Genomic DNA, 16347 nt, shown 5'->3' with positions numbered 1-16347 from the left:
CACCCCAAGCCTGCTGCATAGAGATGTTCATTGTTAAAAGCCCAGTCTCCAGAAAGCAGACCTTCCAGCTTTTGAAAGCAGAGTTTGAGTTGAGCCTGTGTTGTAATGCAATGCGTATTATAGGATTTTTTTTTTTAAGTAACCATTTTGTAGGTTAAATAGTTTCAACTGTTTAAGGGGAGATTCAGTTGAGCTAAATTATGTTTGTGGGGAATTGACGTTATTACATATTCCAGGGTGTTTGGGGTTAAAATCATCTGTGGACATCAACCAATTACCTATGAGACCAGAAAGTCCATTTAGACAACATTTCCCTGCATGAAGTCTGTGCGGCTCATGAGCTGGGGAATCATTTTTCACCTTGTGGCACCCCAGAAACTAAGGTTGGGTAGGGCACACACTCATGCAGCACACAGTAGACATTCTCACCTTTAGAGGAGTGGGTCTTGAGAAAATGGACTTTCAAAGTTATTTTAACCCGTCCTCGCCTTGTAAAAAATTAACATGGGCCAGTTGGAAGACTCTGATGTCTGTAGTATTGATTTCTTTTTGTACTGGAGCTTTATCTCCCTTATAATTTGTGCTCGGCATCTGAAGTTTCAGTCTTTGATGTTATTTGGTTGCTTCGGCTTGTAGGCAGAGAAACACGGAAGCTGCGATAGTAAGATCTCCTCCTTTTCAATGACGGAGTTCTTAAAATACTGCTCTTTCTTTTAGAACCGGAATGCTCAAGGCGCACCAGGTGACAACGAAGAACCTGAGTCTCGCAGTATCGGACTGCTTCTGGAAGATGGTTCGGGAGTCTGTAGAACAGCAGGCAGATGCGTTTAAAGGTGAGTCGGGGGATGGTACCGCTTGTGAGCCTCTGCAGCTGCTACCACAGTACCTGGTCTTTGAAGCCATACTTGTGTCTGTTACAAACTACTGATACATGCTGACTATACATCTTGGTCCCGTGGGACGGGTATCCTGGTCAAAAAGAACCTGGCACTCACATTGACGCACACATGGGCAGACCCCCGGGGCAGGTTTTCGGTCCTGGATGCGCAATTGGAGGGATGGGTGCTCAACGTGGTTTCGGTGTACCTCCCACCGGTACTGGGTAAAGAGGCACTTGCGACCTGGGGAAGATACTAGCTGACCTTCCCATGGGCACCCTGATAATGGGAGGGGACTTTAATACGACTATGTACGATCAGAGGGATAGATCTCCACAACGACCACTGTGCCGACCCCACACACATATGAAGGAGTTCACTGCGGCCATGGGTCTCGCTGACGTGTGGCGTACACTTCAACTGGATGGAATTCAATATACATATTACTCCAATGCTCACAAGAGTTCATCCCGCATCAACTATTTTCTAACACATTCGGCATCCATCGGTCATTTCCGCAATCTCCACGCTCTGAGAGACATTTCAGACCATTCCCCAGTGAGGGTGGAATTTACAAATTTTGGGCGTCCGCTACGTGCCGCGATAATTCTCAGCCCCTGGTTACTGACGATCCCTGATATTAAGGAGGAACTACTCACCTAGACCACCAACTACTTCAAAGAAAATGTAGGATCCATAGACTCGGCACAGATAGTATGGGAGGCCTTTAAGGTGGTGGTGAAAGGTCAAGCCCTGCCTCTTAAGGTAGGATATACCAAAAAGAGGCAGCAGCATATAGCCCACTTGGAAGGTGAGCTCCAAATCTTAGAAGACGCAAGTATCAATACCCCCTCGGAGGAGGTCAGGCATCGCCTGATGCTTAAACAAAAGGAGTATAAGATCCTGGTTAGTGAACAGATGATTGACAAACTCCTCCACACTAAACATAGGTTGTATGAACTGGGAGACAGGGCGAGTAAATATCTAGCCTGGTTGGAGAAGAGTGAACAGGGAGAGAGATGGGTGCCTAGGTTGACACTTAGGGATGGGTCACAGATTACACACCCAAAAGACATGGCAGATGCATTCGCGGACCACCTGGAACAAATATACACCTCATCCACCACATACACGGCGGAAGACTCCCGACTGTTCCTCTCGGATAGTGACCTACCGACACTCTCTGATAGGGAAAGAGAGGCTCTAGACGAGGACTTGACAGACCTCGATATCCAGCAGGCTATGAGTAGAACTCAATCGGGGAAAGCAATGGGGCCTAATGGGATCCCCATAGAATTCCTGAAAGCGGTTACTACCCAGGCGGCGCCTCATTTGTAGGCCATGTATGATGAGAGCTATGAGAAGGGGATCCTACCAGAGGATCAGCGACTAGCATCCATCGTTGTGATCTGAAAGCCGGGGAAACCCGCTGACAACTGTGCCTCTTACTGACCTATATCTGTGATCAATGCGGAAGCGAAGATCCTAGCGAAAGTACTGGCCTTATGCTTAGTCACAGTTATTTCATCGTTAGTCCACCCAGATCGATATGCCTTTATGCCAGGGAGAAATATGGCGCTTAATATCCGACGTCTTCACAATGTGCTCGCACGCCGTGAGTATTGAGGAAGACACAGTGGTCCTATCCCTTGATGCTTCAATGGCGTTCGATTCTATCGAATGGCCATATCTATTCGAAGTTCTGAGACGTATGGGCTTTGGTCCGAAGTTCATGGGTTGGATGAGGCTGCTATATACAGACATTTGTGGGCAAGTTCGAGTAAACAATTACACGTCTCGATTCTTCTCACTGAAAAGGGGCACTAGACAGGGGTTTCCTCTTTACACCCCTAATCTTCTCCTTGATGTTGGAACCGCTAGCTTCCTGGGTCAGATGAGACTTCATGGTGAGAGGGTTGAAGTGGGCGGAAGGGCATGATGACCGAATATTGCTTTATGCTGATGACATATTACTTTATCTCACCTCCCTCTATAGATCCCTACATGGGGTATTAAATACAATCACAAACTCCGGAAAATATTCCGGCTATGCTATAAATTGGAGCAAGTCGATACTCTTTGTCCTCAAGGGCCAGGTTCCCCGGCTCCCCCCGGGATGTAAGGTAGAGGTGACCACAGAGGGTTTTCGATACTTGGGTGTTTTATAACCCCAGACTCCCAACTCTTTTATGATCGTAATCTGGCTGCTCCTCTTGCCCGACTATGTACGGATGTTAAGTACTGGTGGTCTCTGCCCCTGTCTCTAGTGGGTCGAGCGGCTCTTTTTAAGATGCTGGCCCTGCCACGATTCCTCTATATTCTTCTAAACTGTCCTCACAAGGTCCCAGATACATACTTCTCAGGGGTGGAGAGTGAAGTTCGGACGCTGCTGTGAGACGGAGGAGCCCCGCGCATAGCGATAAACAAGTTAACCAAGGGGTGGTACAACGGAGACCTAGCCCTCCCGGACATTAGACTGTTATTGAGCTTTGCAGCTGATGGTAATGAATCATTGGATCTATCGCTCCCCGATCGATCCAGCCTACATGTTGAATAAATACCAAATGGGAAGCGTGGGATACTTGGGGGGCACTGTACTCTAAGGCTCGGAAAGGACAATATCTCGGCCCCACAGCCCACACAGGTGGCATATGGCACCAGGCAAACTCCCGTCTTGGCTGGTCAAATGTCCTTACCAAAGTCACCCCACTGTGGTTCACCCAAAAATTAGGACTGTTGTGTCATCAACCAGGGTTCGATAAGTGGGATACTATCGGGATTTCTACTATTGGAGACCTGCTGAAGAAAGGTGCACTCCTCAAATTTGAAGACTTAAGAGAAAAATATGACATGGCTCAAGGGGAGGCATTTAGATACCTACAAATCCGGCACGCCCTCACCACTGCTCTTTCTGACATGGCGGATGTGCCAGAATCGTCCCCCCTGGAGGATAGACTACTCGACGGACCGTTGCTCTCCAAAGCCATATCGTTAACATACAAAAAACTATGCAACAACCTAACCGATGCGTTCCATAAACTTCGGGAGAAGTGGCAGGTGGACCTTGTGCCCATTGACAACGAAGAGTATCAAGTGGCACTAATGTCCCCCCGTGAGGCCGCCATTACCCTTCGATACCGGCTTATTCAACTTAAAATCCTACATAGATCTTATATGACCGACTAACTCTAGCGAGAATAGGCTCAAGGACAAGTACGATATGCCTTCGGGGCTGCCAACAAGATGCAACTTTTTATCATATGATCTGGGACTGCCCGGGGATAAGGCCGTTATGGGAGGGGGCCACAGGTAACATTTGTGATGCCCTGGGGAAGGAACTCACCCTTACACCAAGTTTAGGGCTCCTTAACATGTGGGAACAAACTGACCTAACAGAGGTAGAACAACTGGCAACACTGGGATACACTCTAATTAAACGTGAGATTGCATGGAAGTGGGGGGTAGCGGACAGACCTTCACTCAGAGTATGGGTACGAGAATATGATAAATGAATGATAGCAGAAAAAGAAGTGTTTAAAGCAAGAGGGTGTCCTAAGAAATGGGACAGGAAGTGGGGCAAGTGAAACTCCTACCAAGGTGACGTATGCGTTTCCCCATCAGTAGAAATGGAATTGCAACGCACTGGAGAGCGACACATGACTTTACCATGATTGTAATTGATGTTTTTTCCCCAATGGTGTTAATATGCTGTATAATTTGTAAAACTGTCGATTGGAATATGTATGTGACTTCGATTAAAGTGAAAACCAATATAAATATATATTTTTAAAAAAGTAGTTGAAGTAGGTAAGACAAGGTAGAAGATATGTATGAGGCAAGAGATGAAACGGAGAAGGGGTTACAGTATGAGAAGACATGATGAGAAGATGTGAGGATCAGAGAAGAAGGCCGCTGTGATGTGCAGAATTTCAGAGCTCTAGTACATGTGTCTTTGGACCAGATTTGCATCGTAGAAATGGAAGAGCCAGGCATGGCTTGGTTGGAAGAGCTCTAGGGTCTGGGAACACCAGTGGCTGTAGTATCTTGCCTTTTACCCAAGCAGTAGAATGTTCCCGTGTTTGAGAAGCTTGGGGTAGCTGTGGAATGAAGAGCTCAGAAGAGAGCTGGACTGCTGGGAGTCGTATCCTGTTAGGTGGGTGAGGTGTTATCTGCAGGTTTGAGCAAATCTAGCCATCTTGAAGAGCCTACAACAGGAATCATCATTATTTTGTCTCTGTGGATGTACTTTATTACAACGGTCTTGTTCCTTTGCTCGGGCACTGATATTTAAGCCAATAACAGTTTTTCTCAAGATGTCTGTAACTACAGGAACACTTTGCAAACAGTTGTCTGTTTTTGGTGACTTTTATGCTCCTGTATTTTGTTTTGAAGCAGAGTACCAATCTGTGATTAATCCAGGCTGTGCTCATTATATTTGCCCTTTTCTTTACGTATAAGGGAAACTATTTTAGGTTTGTCCCCACTTGTAAGGCCCGTTATCCCTGGGTCGTTGACAGGGTTGTGGCTCACTCCAGCGTTTCTCTTTCATTCTTAGTTTCAGAGGTCTCTGTGTGTGTTACAGTTTTTATTGCATTGATTGTGCTGAGCCAGTTAAGCACACCGGGTTGATGAACGTTTCAGTGGGTTAAAGACCATGTTGTTTCAACCGTGTTCCGTTACTCTGTGTCCTTTTCTTCCAGCGACGCGTTTTAATCTGGAGACTGAATGGAAGAACAACTATCCCCGACTGCGAGAACTCGACCGGGTAATATTCTTGTCTTCCTTTGTCCAGTTTTCTTCTTTTTACTGCTCTTTTACGTTACATGGGAAAGGTTCAAAATATAGTTTCATTATTTTTCTACCTGCAGAATTTTCCATTACTCTGCAGGTGAAAAGCAAAAGTACATACTGGCTAACTTATTGGGAGGGGTTGGGTTGTGATAAAAGAATTCTGGTGGCCTAAACACAAAAGAAACAACTGTAAGAGGCACAAAGCAAGGTGGACCACCCTGTTAAAAGAAAGCCCCTCTGACCCAAGAAAAACACAAGTTTAAATGACTGCATTTGAGTGGGAAGACGATAATAGTTTTAGTTATGAAATGATGCTGTGTTTGCACAGAAACATATTTCATACGTTCTCCTCTGTAAAGAACCTTCATGCTGAGTTGTTTATAGAACTCCAACCTTGGAATTATGGTGTTTGTGGCCGTCCTGACTGTGATGAAAATGATGCATACAACAAACTTGGCTTTCACCATGCACCATCACATTTCTGATTTTCTTTTTTTCGAAAAATGAGTGGATTGCAATTCTCAAGTAAGACCTGTATATGAATTTCTGATTTCTATTCTCGCAGAATGAATTGTTTGAAAAGGCCAAGAATGAAATCCTGGATGAGGTTATCAGTTTGAGCCAAGTTACACCAAAACACTGGTAATTATCTGCGAACCCTGAAATACACAAATGGATTTGCATGCTCTTAATTATTTGCTATTATTAAGTTACTCATAGGTCTTAGCCCTTTTCAAGACTGAGGCAAACTGTATCCAATGGACATGTCTTAGCATAAAAACCTGTATGGCTCTGTTAGACCTGTCAGCCCTTTGGGTGGTCCCTCCTCATCATTATTTATTTTGTCCCACTTTTGCCTCAAACCCTGTTGTAATTTTTCCTTTTTGGGAACCACCAGACTTTTTAGTGTTGATGCAGGGTCAGGGAGCCATTTTCCCTACCCCTGGAACTTCTGTCTGAGGGCCTGAGACACAAAATGGTGGCCACCCATTGTCACCTGTGACATCACCAGAACACACTAGAGATTTCTAGAACCTTCTGCAACATTCTAGAACCCTGGGATAGAGGGAGGCAGTTTAGAATGTTGGGAAGTCATCTCAGGTTGACAGTTGGCACTTGACTAGAGAGGAGAGAGGACAGAGATTCAGAAGGAGGAAGGAGTGAGGCAGCAGGGGTGGAAACCAGTGCTTGGAGTGGGGTCCAGAAACCCACCCTTGATGCTAGTCCCTACTGACCAAGCCCAGCCTAGAGCCCTGTGTGGGACCAAGACGAGAAAAACCATCTTAAGGACCTAAATATTGTAAAGAGGCCTTACAAAGGAAGAACAGCAAGTTCCTGACCTGTACAGCAGTGTCCTCCTGGAGTCCTGACGTCGAGTAGCCTGGAGACCTGGAGCCCGAGGTGGAGAAGCGGCGCTGACAGAAAGCAGACGTCGTACCCGGAGCCGCCAGAGGTCGAGAGAGGGCGCCGACGGAGGTCGTGGAGAGTCACCGGAGGTCGAGTAGGAAGTCACCTGAGGTCGAGGTGAGGCGTCGACAGGGGAGTGAAGTCCGCCCTCCGGAGTCGCCGGAAACCAAGGTGAAGCGCGCAGGAGGTCGGGAGTGGAGATCGCACTCCGGAGTCGCCGGAACCCGAGGTGGAGCCGACGGAGGTCGGGAGTGGAGGTCGCACTCCGGAGACACCCGCAAGCGGGGAGACCGTGACCCTGTGACGCCGGAACACGACATAGAACCGAGGCCGCCCAGCGACATCGATCCGGAGCCGCCTCACGGCATCGACCCGGCGTCAGGTAAAGCAGATCGACGCGACATCGAACCGAGGCCGCCCAGCGACATCGATCCGGAACCGCCAGACGGCATCGACACGGCGTCAAGTGAAACGGATCGACGCGACATCGAACCGGAGCCGTCCAGCGACGTCGACCCGGCGCCAAGCGGAGCCGATCATTGTGAAAAGGGCAGTAAGTGGTAGAAAGGGCATCTGAAGCCCTGTGGAGCCCTAAAAGACCATTCTAGGGGCTAGAGGGGTGTTAGAACCAGCCTGGGAGTGCCAGGGGTGAACTGAGACTGGTGTAGTGACCTCTGTGAGGGGTTGTGTATTGTGGGGGAGCCAGATCCATAGGTTACCCTTAATCTACCTCAGTCCAGGCCCAGCCTTGACCAATCTAGGTGGGACACCCCCCATGTCATCCAAATGACCACAAGCTGTACTTGGGCATAGTGAAACCAGACTACCTCATAAATGTGATCTGATTTGCAATTGTTATTGATTGCTTATATTATTTATTGAAGGTGTTGTATTTATTGTCTGACAGTATTTATTTGCCCTCTGTATTTATTGCACCTATATTTATTCCTTGCCTATTTATGACCTGATCCTATTTATTGAAACCCCACTGTGGTACTATTTATTTAACCTGCTAATTCCAGGAAAAGTCTTATTGTATTGTATTGTATTTATTTTTATGAAACCTGCAACTAAGAGAAAAAGATAAAGACTAACAACTTCTTTCATAATTTTTACGGTGTAGTGTCGTTTTTGGAACGGATGAACGCATGGTTATTGTGAGGGTGTGACGTACGCTTAGCACGGTGCCTGTCTTCCTTACCGCTCGAGCCAAGCTACCGTTGTGCTTGGAAACCTGGTGACTGCTAACCCGGTTGCCCGGTTTCCAACAGGCTCCGGCTCAGGTGTGCCCTCCATCACACGTGCCTCCCAGGTGCTTCTTTCTTTAATCTGTGTTTTTGTCTATCTGGACAGATGATTGTGTGTTGTTTTCTTTCTCCCAAAGCTACTGATGCTCTGAATCTGGTCCCAGGATGCTTGTTTCCTGTCCAGGGAGGACCTGGCTTGGCAGTTCGGGCTGGACTGTTCCACAAGGAACAGGGTCAAGACTGATTTGCATATGGCTGGGTCCAAACTGGGGTGGTGTGGTGAGCAAAAGAATGATGGATTAAACCCAGATCCTTGTGGCTGGGGGTGAATGTTTGCATTGTCCAGCATTCCATCCATCAATTGTTTCTTTGCACATATGGAGAGAGAACCAGCACCTGCTTGTCCAACATGTATAGAGGAAATCGGGGACTTCCGGCATCAAGTCTGGAGGATACCACATTTTGCAAGAATATTGACAAAATTTGGTGGCTATCCTATCGGAGGTCACATACTGTACATTTGTCCTCTTCCCATAAATACCCCTTTTAAATATACTAAATAAGCTTAACTGGTAATCTCAACTAGAGATATTGCTCACAGATATTGAAAAATGGAAAGCGTAGCTCAATTGTTGCAGACTACAGGAAAGGAGGTCAACAAAAATCTCAGATATCTGCAAAATATAGGACAGGGCCTGTGAGAAGGTGAATGAGTATTACAATATAGAGTTTGAGCCAGTGTTCGGAGCGGTGAAGGCAGGTGCAGAATTTTGGGTTTAAATACTGTGACGAACCACTATTCTGCAGTGTAACATGATGTAATTTGGTATTGCCGAAAATGTAAAACATATTGCCAATGATTGATTCTCTCTTGTTTGTGTTATACTTTATTATAAGCAAAATGCAAATAAAATACGCTATATGAAAAAACACAGACAATACTTACTTGGCCACATCCTTCCAGTCATGGACCGCCTTTGGGTTGCAATTTCTAAGCTCCTGAGGGACAGCGGACAAGAGCTTATCATATTCGGGAAGCATAAGTATCTCTGCAGCAACCAGACGGCATGAAGAGACCATAAAGGCAAACTGGCCGAAGTAACAACCTCTTGCCAAAGCGTATCCATGCGTTTCTATTCTCTTAGGTGGGGTCAGTGGCGATATGAAGCCACCACAGTGTGTTAGTGCTACATGTGGGCGCTCAGGACAAGTGCTGAAATGCTTTCGGATCCAGACTGGTGTCTGGGTGGACTCAAAAGGGGAAGAATCTGCAGTTAGAATTATCCATCCTTGACTAGAAAGGCTTAAAATAAACCCTCGCACGTTTGAACATTAAGTGCTGCTACTGTCCCAGGCACCAAATCATCGAGATTTCTTCTTCCAGATGTTAAAATGATTTCAACACGCATGTGGGAGGCCACGCTTGTGCAGCCAGTGAATCGGGAGCAGATGCCCAGAAGGGCATTGTATCAGCAGTACTGCAGCAGTTCTGCAAACATCGCTGAACTCGGAGGTGTTTCACTACTGCGGTTGAGCCCGCAAGCACCCCTTCGTTTTCAAGCCTTAGGTCGAAGCATCTAGTGGGTGGTCAACAAAGAGGCACAGGAGGAGGCATCCCTAGAAATCATCAAACCAAGTGTTCTAAAGCTCAACCAAGGCATGACCATAAAGGTTTTTAATGGTCTGCTAGGCTAGTGAGGAGCCACTGAAAATAAATGTTTACAGGGAAAGCAAAAAACACATTAACAAATGCCTGCCCTGATAAAGAACTCTGTGGATATGCACGCAGTCTGAAAGAGGATGAGGCACTTGAAACGTCTACTAGAGAAGGCCAGCAAGACAGCCTCGAATCTTTCCTAGGATCCCAGATAGTTCATTTACATGAGGCACCATGTTATTATCTTACTGTGTTCCTATTAAAACTTTAAAGGTGTGAGTTTTCAGAACCTTTGTTGACTGTGTCATATGAACAGTGTTAGAAATGGGGGTCTCTAGTTGGCAGAGGTAGGCACATTTGTCCAAATAGGGACCCTTCTTCCTAGTCCGGATAAGGGAGTTACACTCCTTAAATAACCTCTGCTCATCCCCTTGGTAGATTGGTACGAGCAGTCAGGCTTATCTTGGAGGCAGTGTGTAAAGTATTTGCACATAGGCTACAGGATTACAGTGTAAGCACTTCAAAAGGAAACCACACCAGTTTAGAAAAATATCCAATATGTTTATGTACTTAAGACGAGACCAAAAATGTTATGAATCCACAATACAGTATTCAGAAATCTTCAGTTATCAAAATAACCTTGAAAAACAGTTCCTTGATGTCGATCGCTCCGTCCGGGGCTATCACGGTGTTGTGAACAAACAAATCCAAACAGTTCTGGCTGACCGCGGCGTCGTGGGCCAGCTACGGTGTCGGGAAGACCTGCAAAACAGTACCTTTAGAGATGCAGAGCGTCAGTGACCTCTCGTTGAGCTCTCAAAAGCACGGCGTCTGCAGGCGTCGTTCCGGAGGTCGGTGCAGGAGTCGTCGAGCCCTTGAAGTCACACGCGTTGCAGATCAAACTCCTCGCAGTTGAATTTGTGAACGCTGGCTTCGGCAGGCATCTGGTGCTGTGGTGGAAAGTGCAGCGTGCGGTGCCCTCGGAGTCGCGGTGCGAGCAGCGGCTTGATGGCGGCGTCTAACGGCATCGTCAGTAAGACCAGGGGCGCGGTGCGAAGTGAATGCGGCGCTCGTTACAGTGCTGGCAGGTCACGGTGCAAGCAGCGGTGGCGTTGTTGCTGAAGCGCTGTCGTCGAATGACGAACTGGAGTCAATTGCGTCAGTAGGTCAAGGCTGCGGTGCGGGATGAGGGTGGTGCGTCGTGTAACCTTACGAGCGGTGCCTTCAAACGACGGTACAAGCAGCAGCGGCGTCTGTCTGCGTGAAGCGTCGTCGTCTTGGATACCAAAGCAGCTTCGTGAAGTGAGGTGATGCGGAGTGCGGTGCTCACAGGTCGCGGTGCCAACAGCGGCTCAGTGGCGGCATCAGCGGGTGGCATCAGTGGGTGGCATCAGTGAGACCATTGTCACGTTGCGGCGGTGCCCTCTGCGGTACAAGGAGGACACTGAGTCAGCAGCGGCGTCGAGTTGCTTTTTCTTCTGTTGCAGCACAAAACTCACAGTTCTCAGTGCTGAGGGCAGAAGAGCTTGAAATCTTTGCTGTTCCTGAGACTTCTTGAACAGGGAGCAAGCTCTACCTCAAGCCCTTGGAGAAACTCACAAAAGTACATTGCAGAAAGTTCAGTCCAGTCCTTTTACTGCACAAGACAGAAGCAGCCACTGCAGGCCAACACAGCAAAGTTCACAGCAAAGTGGTAGTTCCTCCCCACAGCTTCTCCAGCTCTTCTTCTTGGCAGTCTTCTTAGTCCAAAAGAGTTCTAAAGTTCAGGGGTTTGGGCTCCACTCTTTATAGCCCAGAATCCTTTGTTCTCTCATGCAGAGAGTGTTTGTGCCCAGCCAGAACCAGTTCTGCCCTCCCTGGTGTGACTTCCTGGCAGGAGGTGGAGACTGCATTGTCCGAGGCAGACCAGGCCCATTCACGTGCAAGGAAATCTCCTCCCCTTACTCTAAATGCAGCCCAGGTCTATTCAGCCTTTTCCTGGCCCACCTAGACTATCCGGAGCCACTCCTGCTCCCCAGCCCCTGTCATCCAAAACCCAGACAATCAACCCACAAACCCAGCAGAGGCCTGCTGGATGGCTGGGCAAGTGGTATTTTCAAACACAGAATGTAAAAATCACCGTCACTAAAAGATGCATCTTTAGATTCTGAGTTCAGGCATACTAAACTTTATTTTCCTACCTAGTTTCCAGGGCCAGTTATATTTATAAGATGTGATAAACTCCCCATTCTGTCCTATGGGAACAAGTAGCCTAGCATTAGTGAAAAACTAAATTGGCAGTAATTCATTATCAGGAAATGCCACACACACCAGGGTATGTCCCACCTTTCACGTACACTGCACCCTCCCCACAAAGGGTACCTTGGGCATTCTTTAGGGGTGACTGACATGTAAGAAAGGGGAAAGTTAGGGCCTGGCAAGTGGGTGTAATTGCCAAGTCGACATGGCAGTACCAGACTGCACACAGGCTCTGCAGTGGCAGGCCAGAGTTACATTTACGGGATGTTTGTGTGGGTGGCACAATCCAGTGTTGCAGCCCACTAACAGCATTTGATTTACAGGCATGGCACACTCAGTGCACTTTACTAGAGACTGACACATAAATCAAATATGCTAATCATGGAAACACCCATCCATAACACATTTTACCACAGGAGCACTTGCACTTTACCACTGATCAGCAGTGAGAAAAGTGTTTAGAAACACTAAGCCAGCACAAACAGAGTCAAAACCGGGAGGTCAGAAAGCAAAAACTCAAGGGAAACACGACAAAAGATGCCAAGTCTAACAAACATTCTTTTATAATGTACGTCAAACTTTTGTCTGGCGCAAAAATCCCAGATTCCTCCACCCATGTCAGTAACCTGCAGGAACGAATATATTGCTGAATCTGTTTCTCGTATTTGTATTGCCGATTTTTGTTTCATTCCCTGTGTTAAATTCTTAGTTGCTTGTAATGATGGACAGGATGCCTGTTCTTCTTTCCTGATCACAGGGAGGCCATCCTTCAGAGAACCCTGTGGGAGCGCGTCTCCACTCACGTAATTGAGAACATCTACCTTCCAGCAGCGCAGACCGTGAATGCAGGGACCTTTAACACCACTGTGGATATCAAGCTGAAGCAGTGGACGGACAAGCAGCTTCCTCACAAGGCAGTCGAGGTTGGCTTGAATGTTTTATTTTTCTTTCATCTGATTCATATCACATGCACCCAAGAATGAATCTGATTTATATCTTTAATGCATCCCTGTAGTGAGTCTGTTGGCCACCGCAACACTCCCAATGTCATTTACCTTTCTGTATTCTTTTACACAACTGGCAGCACCCTTCTAACACGAGCGCAGACCTCTCACTTGTATGTAACGATTCCTCGGGGGAACGTGGAGTGTTGACGAGGCAGTGGCAATCGTAGCTTTAGCATGCATTATGTTTATCAATGTAGTCTGTAGCGCTGCATTCGAACTGTGCTTCAAACTCTTGGCTACCAGTGTACGCGGTAAATAGAGACATCTACTTGCTGGTGGTGTGGTTTACTTTTCTGCTTGTGCCCATTTGGCCTCTTTTAATAGAGCCCTTCTTGTACGTGTATTTCATAATTTTTTCCTTTCCCATTGCACTCACTACACCATCAACCCACTTCTTTTCGCTTGAACATACAGAAAAGCTAGAGGGAAGATGACCCTCAACAAGGAAAATTCTTTCCATGGACAGTAACTGATGTACAGGCATTCTGTGGGCAGTAACTGATGTACAGGCATTCTGTGAGCAGTAACTGATGTACAGGCATTCTGTGGGCAGTAACTGATGAACTGGCATTCTGTGGGCAGTAACTGATGAACTGGCATTCTGTGAGCAGTAACTACCTGGGAGTCAATCTCTGGGCAGGAGCTCCTGGGCGCGGGCATTTTGGGAGCCAGTGTTTCTGTTAAGCATTATTTGGCAGTTACTGATGGCAGGAAGTCTGTGGAAAGAGGCTTCTGAGCGGGCAGTCTACGGGCTTTAAATTCTTCTGCAGTCATTCTGTAGGTTGAAGTTCCTGGCTTCCTATGTTCTTTCTATATGTATTGATTTATTATTGATAGTTCAGTTTTCAGACTTTACCCCTTTCCTAATTTTCTAAAAACAGGTTTATCCATCTCACTTATTCCTCTTTGTAGATTTGCCACTTCCCTGGTTGTTAGTGTTCAGATCTTGTTACCTTCTGTCCTGAAAAATCTGAACAGGTTTTCACAAATTCTTCTCCACATGTCCTTCTCTCATTGCTTGTGCCTCTGTATGTATCATTCTGCGATCTATGCTGAATAGTCGTGTCACGTTCACTCGTGCAGAATCTTGTTGGTGAATGTGCTCACTGTTTGATTTCTTGAGCTGCTGTGGTGAATGTGCTCGCTGTTTGATTTCTTGACCTGCTGTGGTGAATGTGCTCACTGTTTGATTTCTTGAGCTGCTGTGGTGAATGCCATGATTCTTTGTACCTCGAGCTGTGGCTGCCGCATCCTGTCTGGTGTCTGACCGGACATGGAACCACAATGCATAGAAGATGAGGGCCGGGCAGGGTTGAGTGGATGGTCATTTGGGAGTACAGTGTGAACAAGGAGTCTAAAACCGAGCAGCATATGGATATTAAGTGATTAAATTATGTAATAACCGCAGTCCTGATTGATGAGTGATTTTAATAGCCTCTTGAGGATTTTGTGACTGCACGTGGGCTCGAGCCATCCTTGGGGGACCCAGATTAGTAAATCCATCTGGAAATGTTTTAGCAGAGTAAATAGCCAATCCTTTGTTTGTTGCAATAAATTGAATATTGTTCCTGTTTCTTTGACGGGCAGCATTTGTGACTGAATATATTTTTATTGACTGCATAGGTCGCATGGGACACTCTGCAGGAGGAGTTTTCTCGTTTCATGACCGAGCAGAAAGGCAAGGAACACGATGACATTTTCGACAAACTGAAGCAAGCTGTCAAGGAAGAAAGCATCAAACGTCACAAGTGGAACGAACAAGCTGAAGACAGCCTGGTACAGACGAGTTTGTGGGGTTTCTGACCTCTCCAGTTCCATGTATTAAGTTAGAGCTCATTACTCGCTGGTGCCATCGGCTCTCTATGGTTAACTTTTGATAAATGGCACTGAATCATCCAGAACTTACCCTTTAAGTTAGAAATTCCACCAACGTCCGGGTACATTGTTTAGTAAGAGGTAGAGGTCCTCTATCTGTGTTACCCAGTTAAACATGCGCAGTTCCGGAGTAGTGAGAGTAGTGCATGGTTTTCCCCTTCCTATGTATCATGGGAAGTTGCTATTTCCTTTTCACTGCCATTTATACACGAGCTCCACCTCAACCTCAAATTCATCTCGCAATATCAGGTCGTATCTTGGTAACTAATCAGCACATACTCTGTCACCCTCTCATTACCCTTTGTGTTACTGGATAAGAACTGAAAACACTTTCTTTGAATATTACTCTTGTCTTGCTTCCTTGGTGTCACGTATATGGACGTCTTTTTGTCGTCCCTTTATTTCTTGCTGCACAAAGTGTTATTTTTTCAAATGTATTTGTTCACTCTTCAAATTTTAATTTTCAAAGAAGAATGTATAGTAAGATTTCACAATCTGTCTCTTGTCTGAATAAGTTCCAAGTTTACTAAGTGCACTGTTTGGAAGATGTGCCTTTCATCAGGCAAACAAAGAGTAAACAGAGAAGCCCTTGTACTGTAGATGGTTTACTGGGAGGACGGCTTCATACATGTAGCGACACAAACCATTTCCGATCAGACCTCATACAAGTGGCCACAGAACTTTTCTACTCCACTTTGACAGGTTTTCAGGTCTCAGCAGTAGGTCCGGCTCCTTTACTCGAATCTTTGCAATCTTATCCAGTATTGGGGTATCTTTCATAGATTCACATGCCTGAATCATTCCCCGTCGCCGAGACGGGAGTCCCCAGTAAATAAAAAGTAGTGCCAAAAGTGTTAGTAGTAGTAGTAGGCCCAAAGAAAAGGCCTAAAGCCTAGATCATAGCAGCCTATCTACATCATTATGCAAAAGAACCAAGAATTTGGTAACAACCAATCAGACATCAGCACCCTTCTAGAACCCTCTCAGCAGAGCCAGTTCTCCTCAGATTTTCACCGCACGTCGTGTGGGAGGGAGTCTCCCTGAGTGCCACTCAGCTTTCAACTTTCTTCAGCATGTCTGACAAGAAGGCCTTGTTCAAGTCCTGCAGAACCTGCGCCAGGAAGAGAGTCCATGTTGATGATCAACATTTGGATTGCATCTACTGCCTCTACCCCAAACATGAGGCAAAAGATTGCAAAATTTGCCGCACCTTCACTACCAAGAGTCTTAGGGATAGGGAGGCGAGA

At 46.5% G+C, this 16347-nt stretch overlaps 1 protein-coding gene across 6 annotated transcripts in view; it reads left to right on the top strand.

The window, feature by feature from the left end:
• OPA1 (OPA1 mitochondrial dynamin like GTPase) overlaps positions 1-16347 on the top strand; it is a 428917-nt gene that overhangs the window by 166908 nt on the left and 245662 nt on the right. For all 6 annotated transcript variants that reach the window (XR_014970881.1, XR_014970880.1, XM_085635800.1 and 3 more), the window contains 5 exons: positions 718-833; positions 5579-5643; positions 6235-6311; positions 12976-13141; positions 14849-15001. Coding sequence is in view for 4 of the 6 variants with exons in the window: in XM_085635800.1 (XP_085491926.1) it covers positions 718-833; positions 5579-5643; positions 6235-6311; positions 12976-13141; positions 14849-15001 (577 nt within the window). In the remaining 2 variants the exon portion in view is untranslated. The remainder of the gene's footprint in view (positions 1-717; positions 834-5578; positions 5644-6234; positions 6312-12975; positions 13142-14848; positions 15002-16347) is intronic.

Source organism: Triturus cristatus, chromosome 11 (assembly GCF_964204655.1).
Source record: "Triturus cristatus chromosome 11, aTriCri1.1, whole genome shotgun sequence".
In the NCBI taxonomy this organism is placed as follows: domain Eukaryota; kingdom Metazoa; phylum Chordata; class Amphibia; order Caudata; family Salamandridae; genus Triturus; species Triturus cristatus.
The sequence above is the reverse complement of the archived record's forward strand: the minus strand, read 5'-3'. Positions and strand labels throughout refer to the sequence as shown.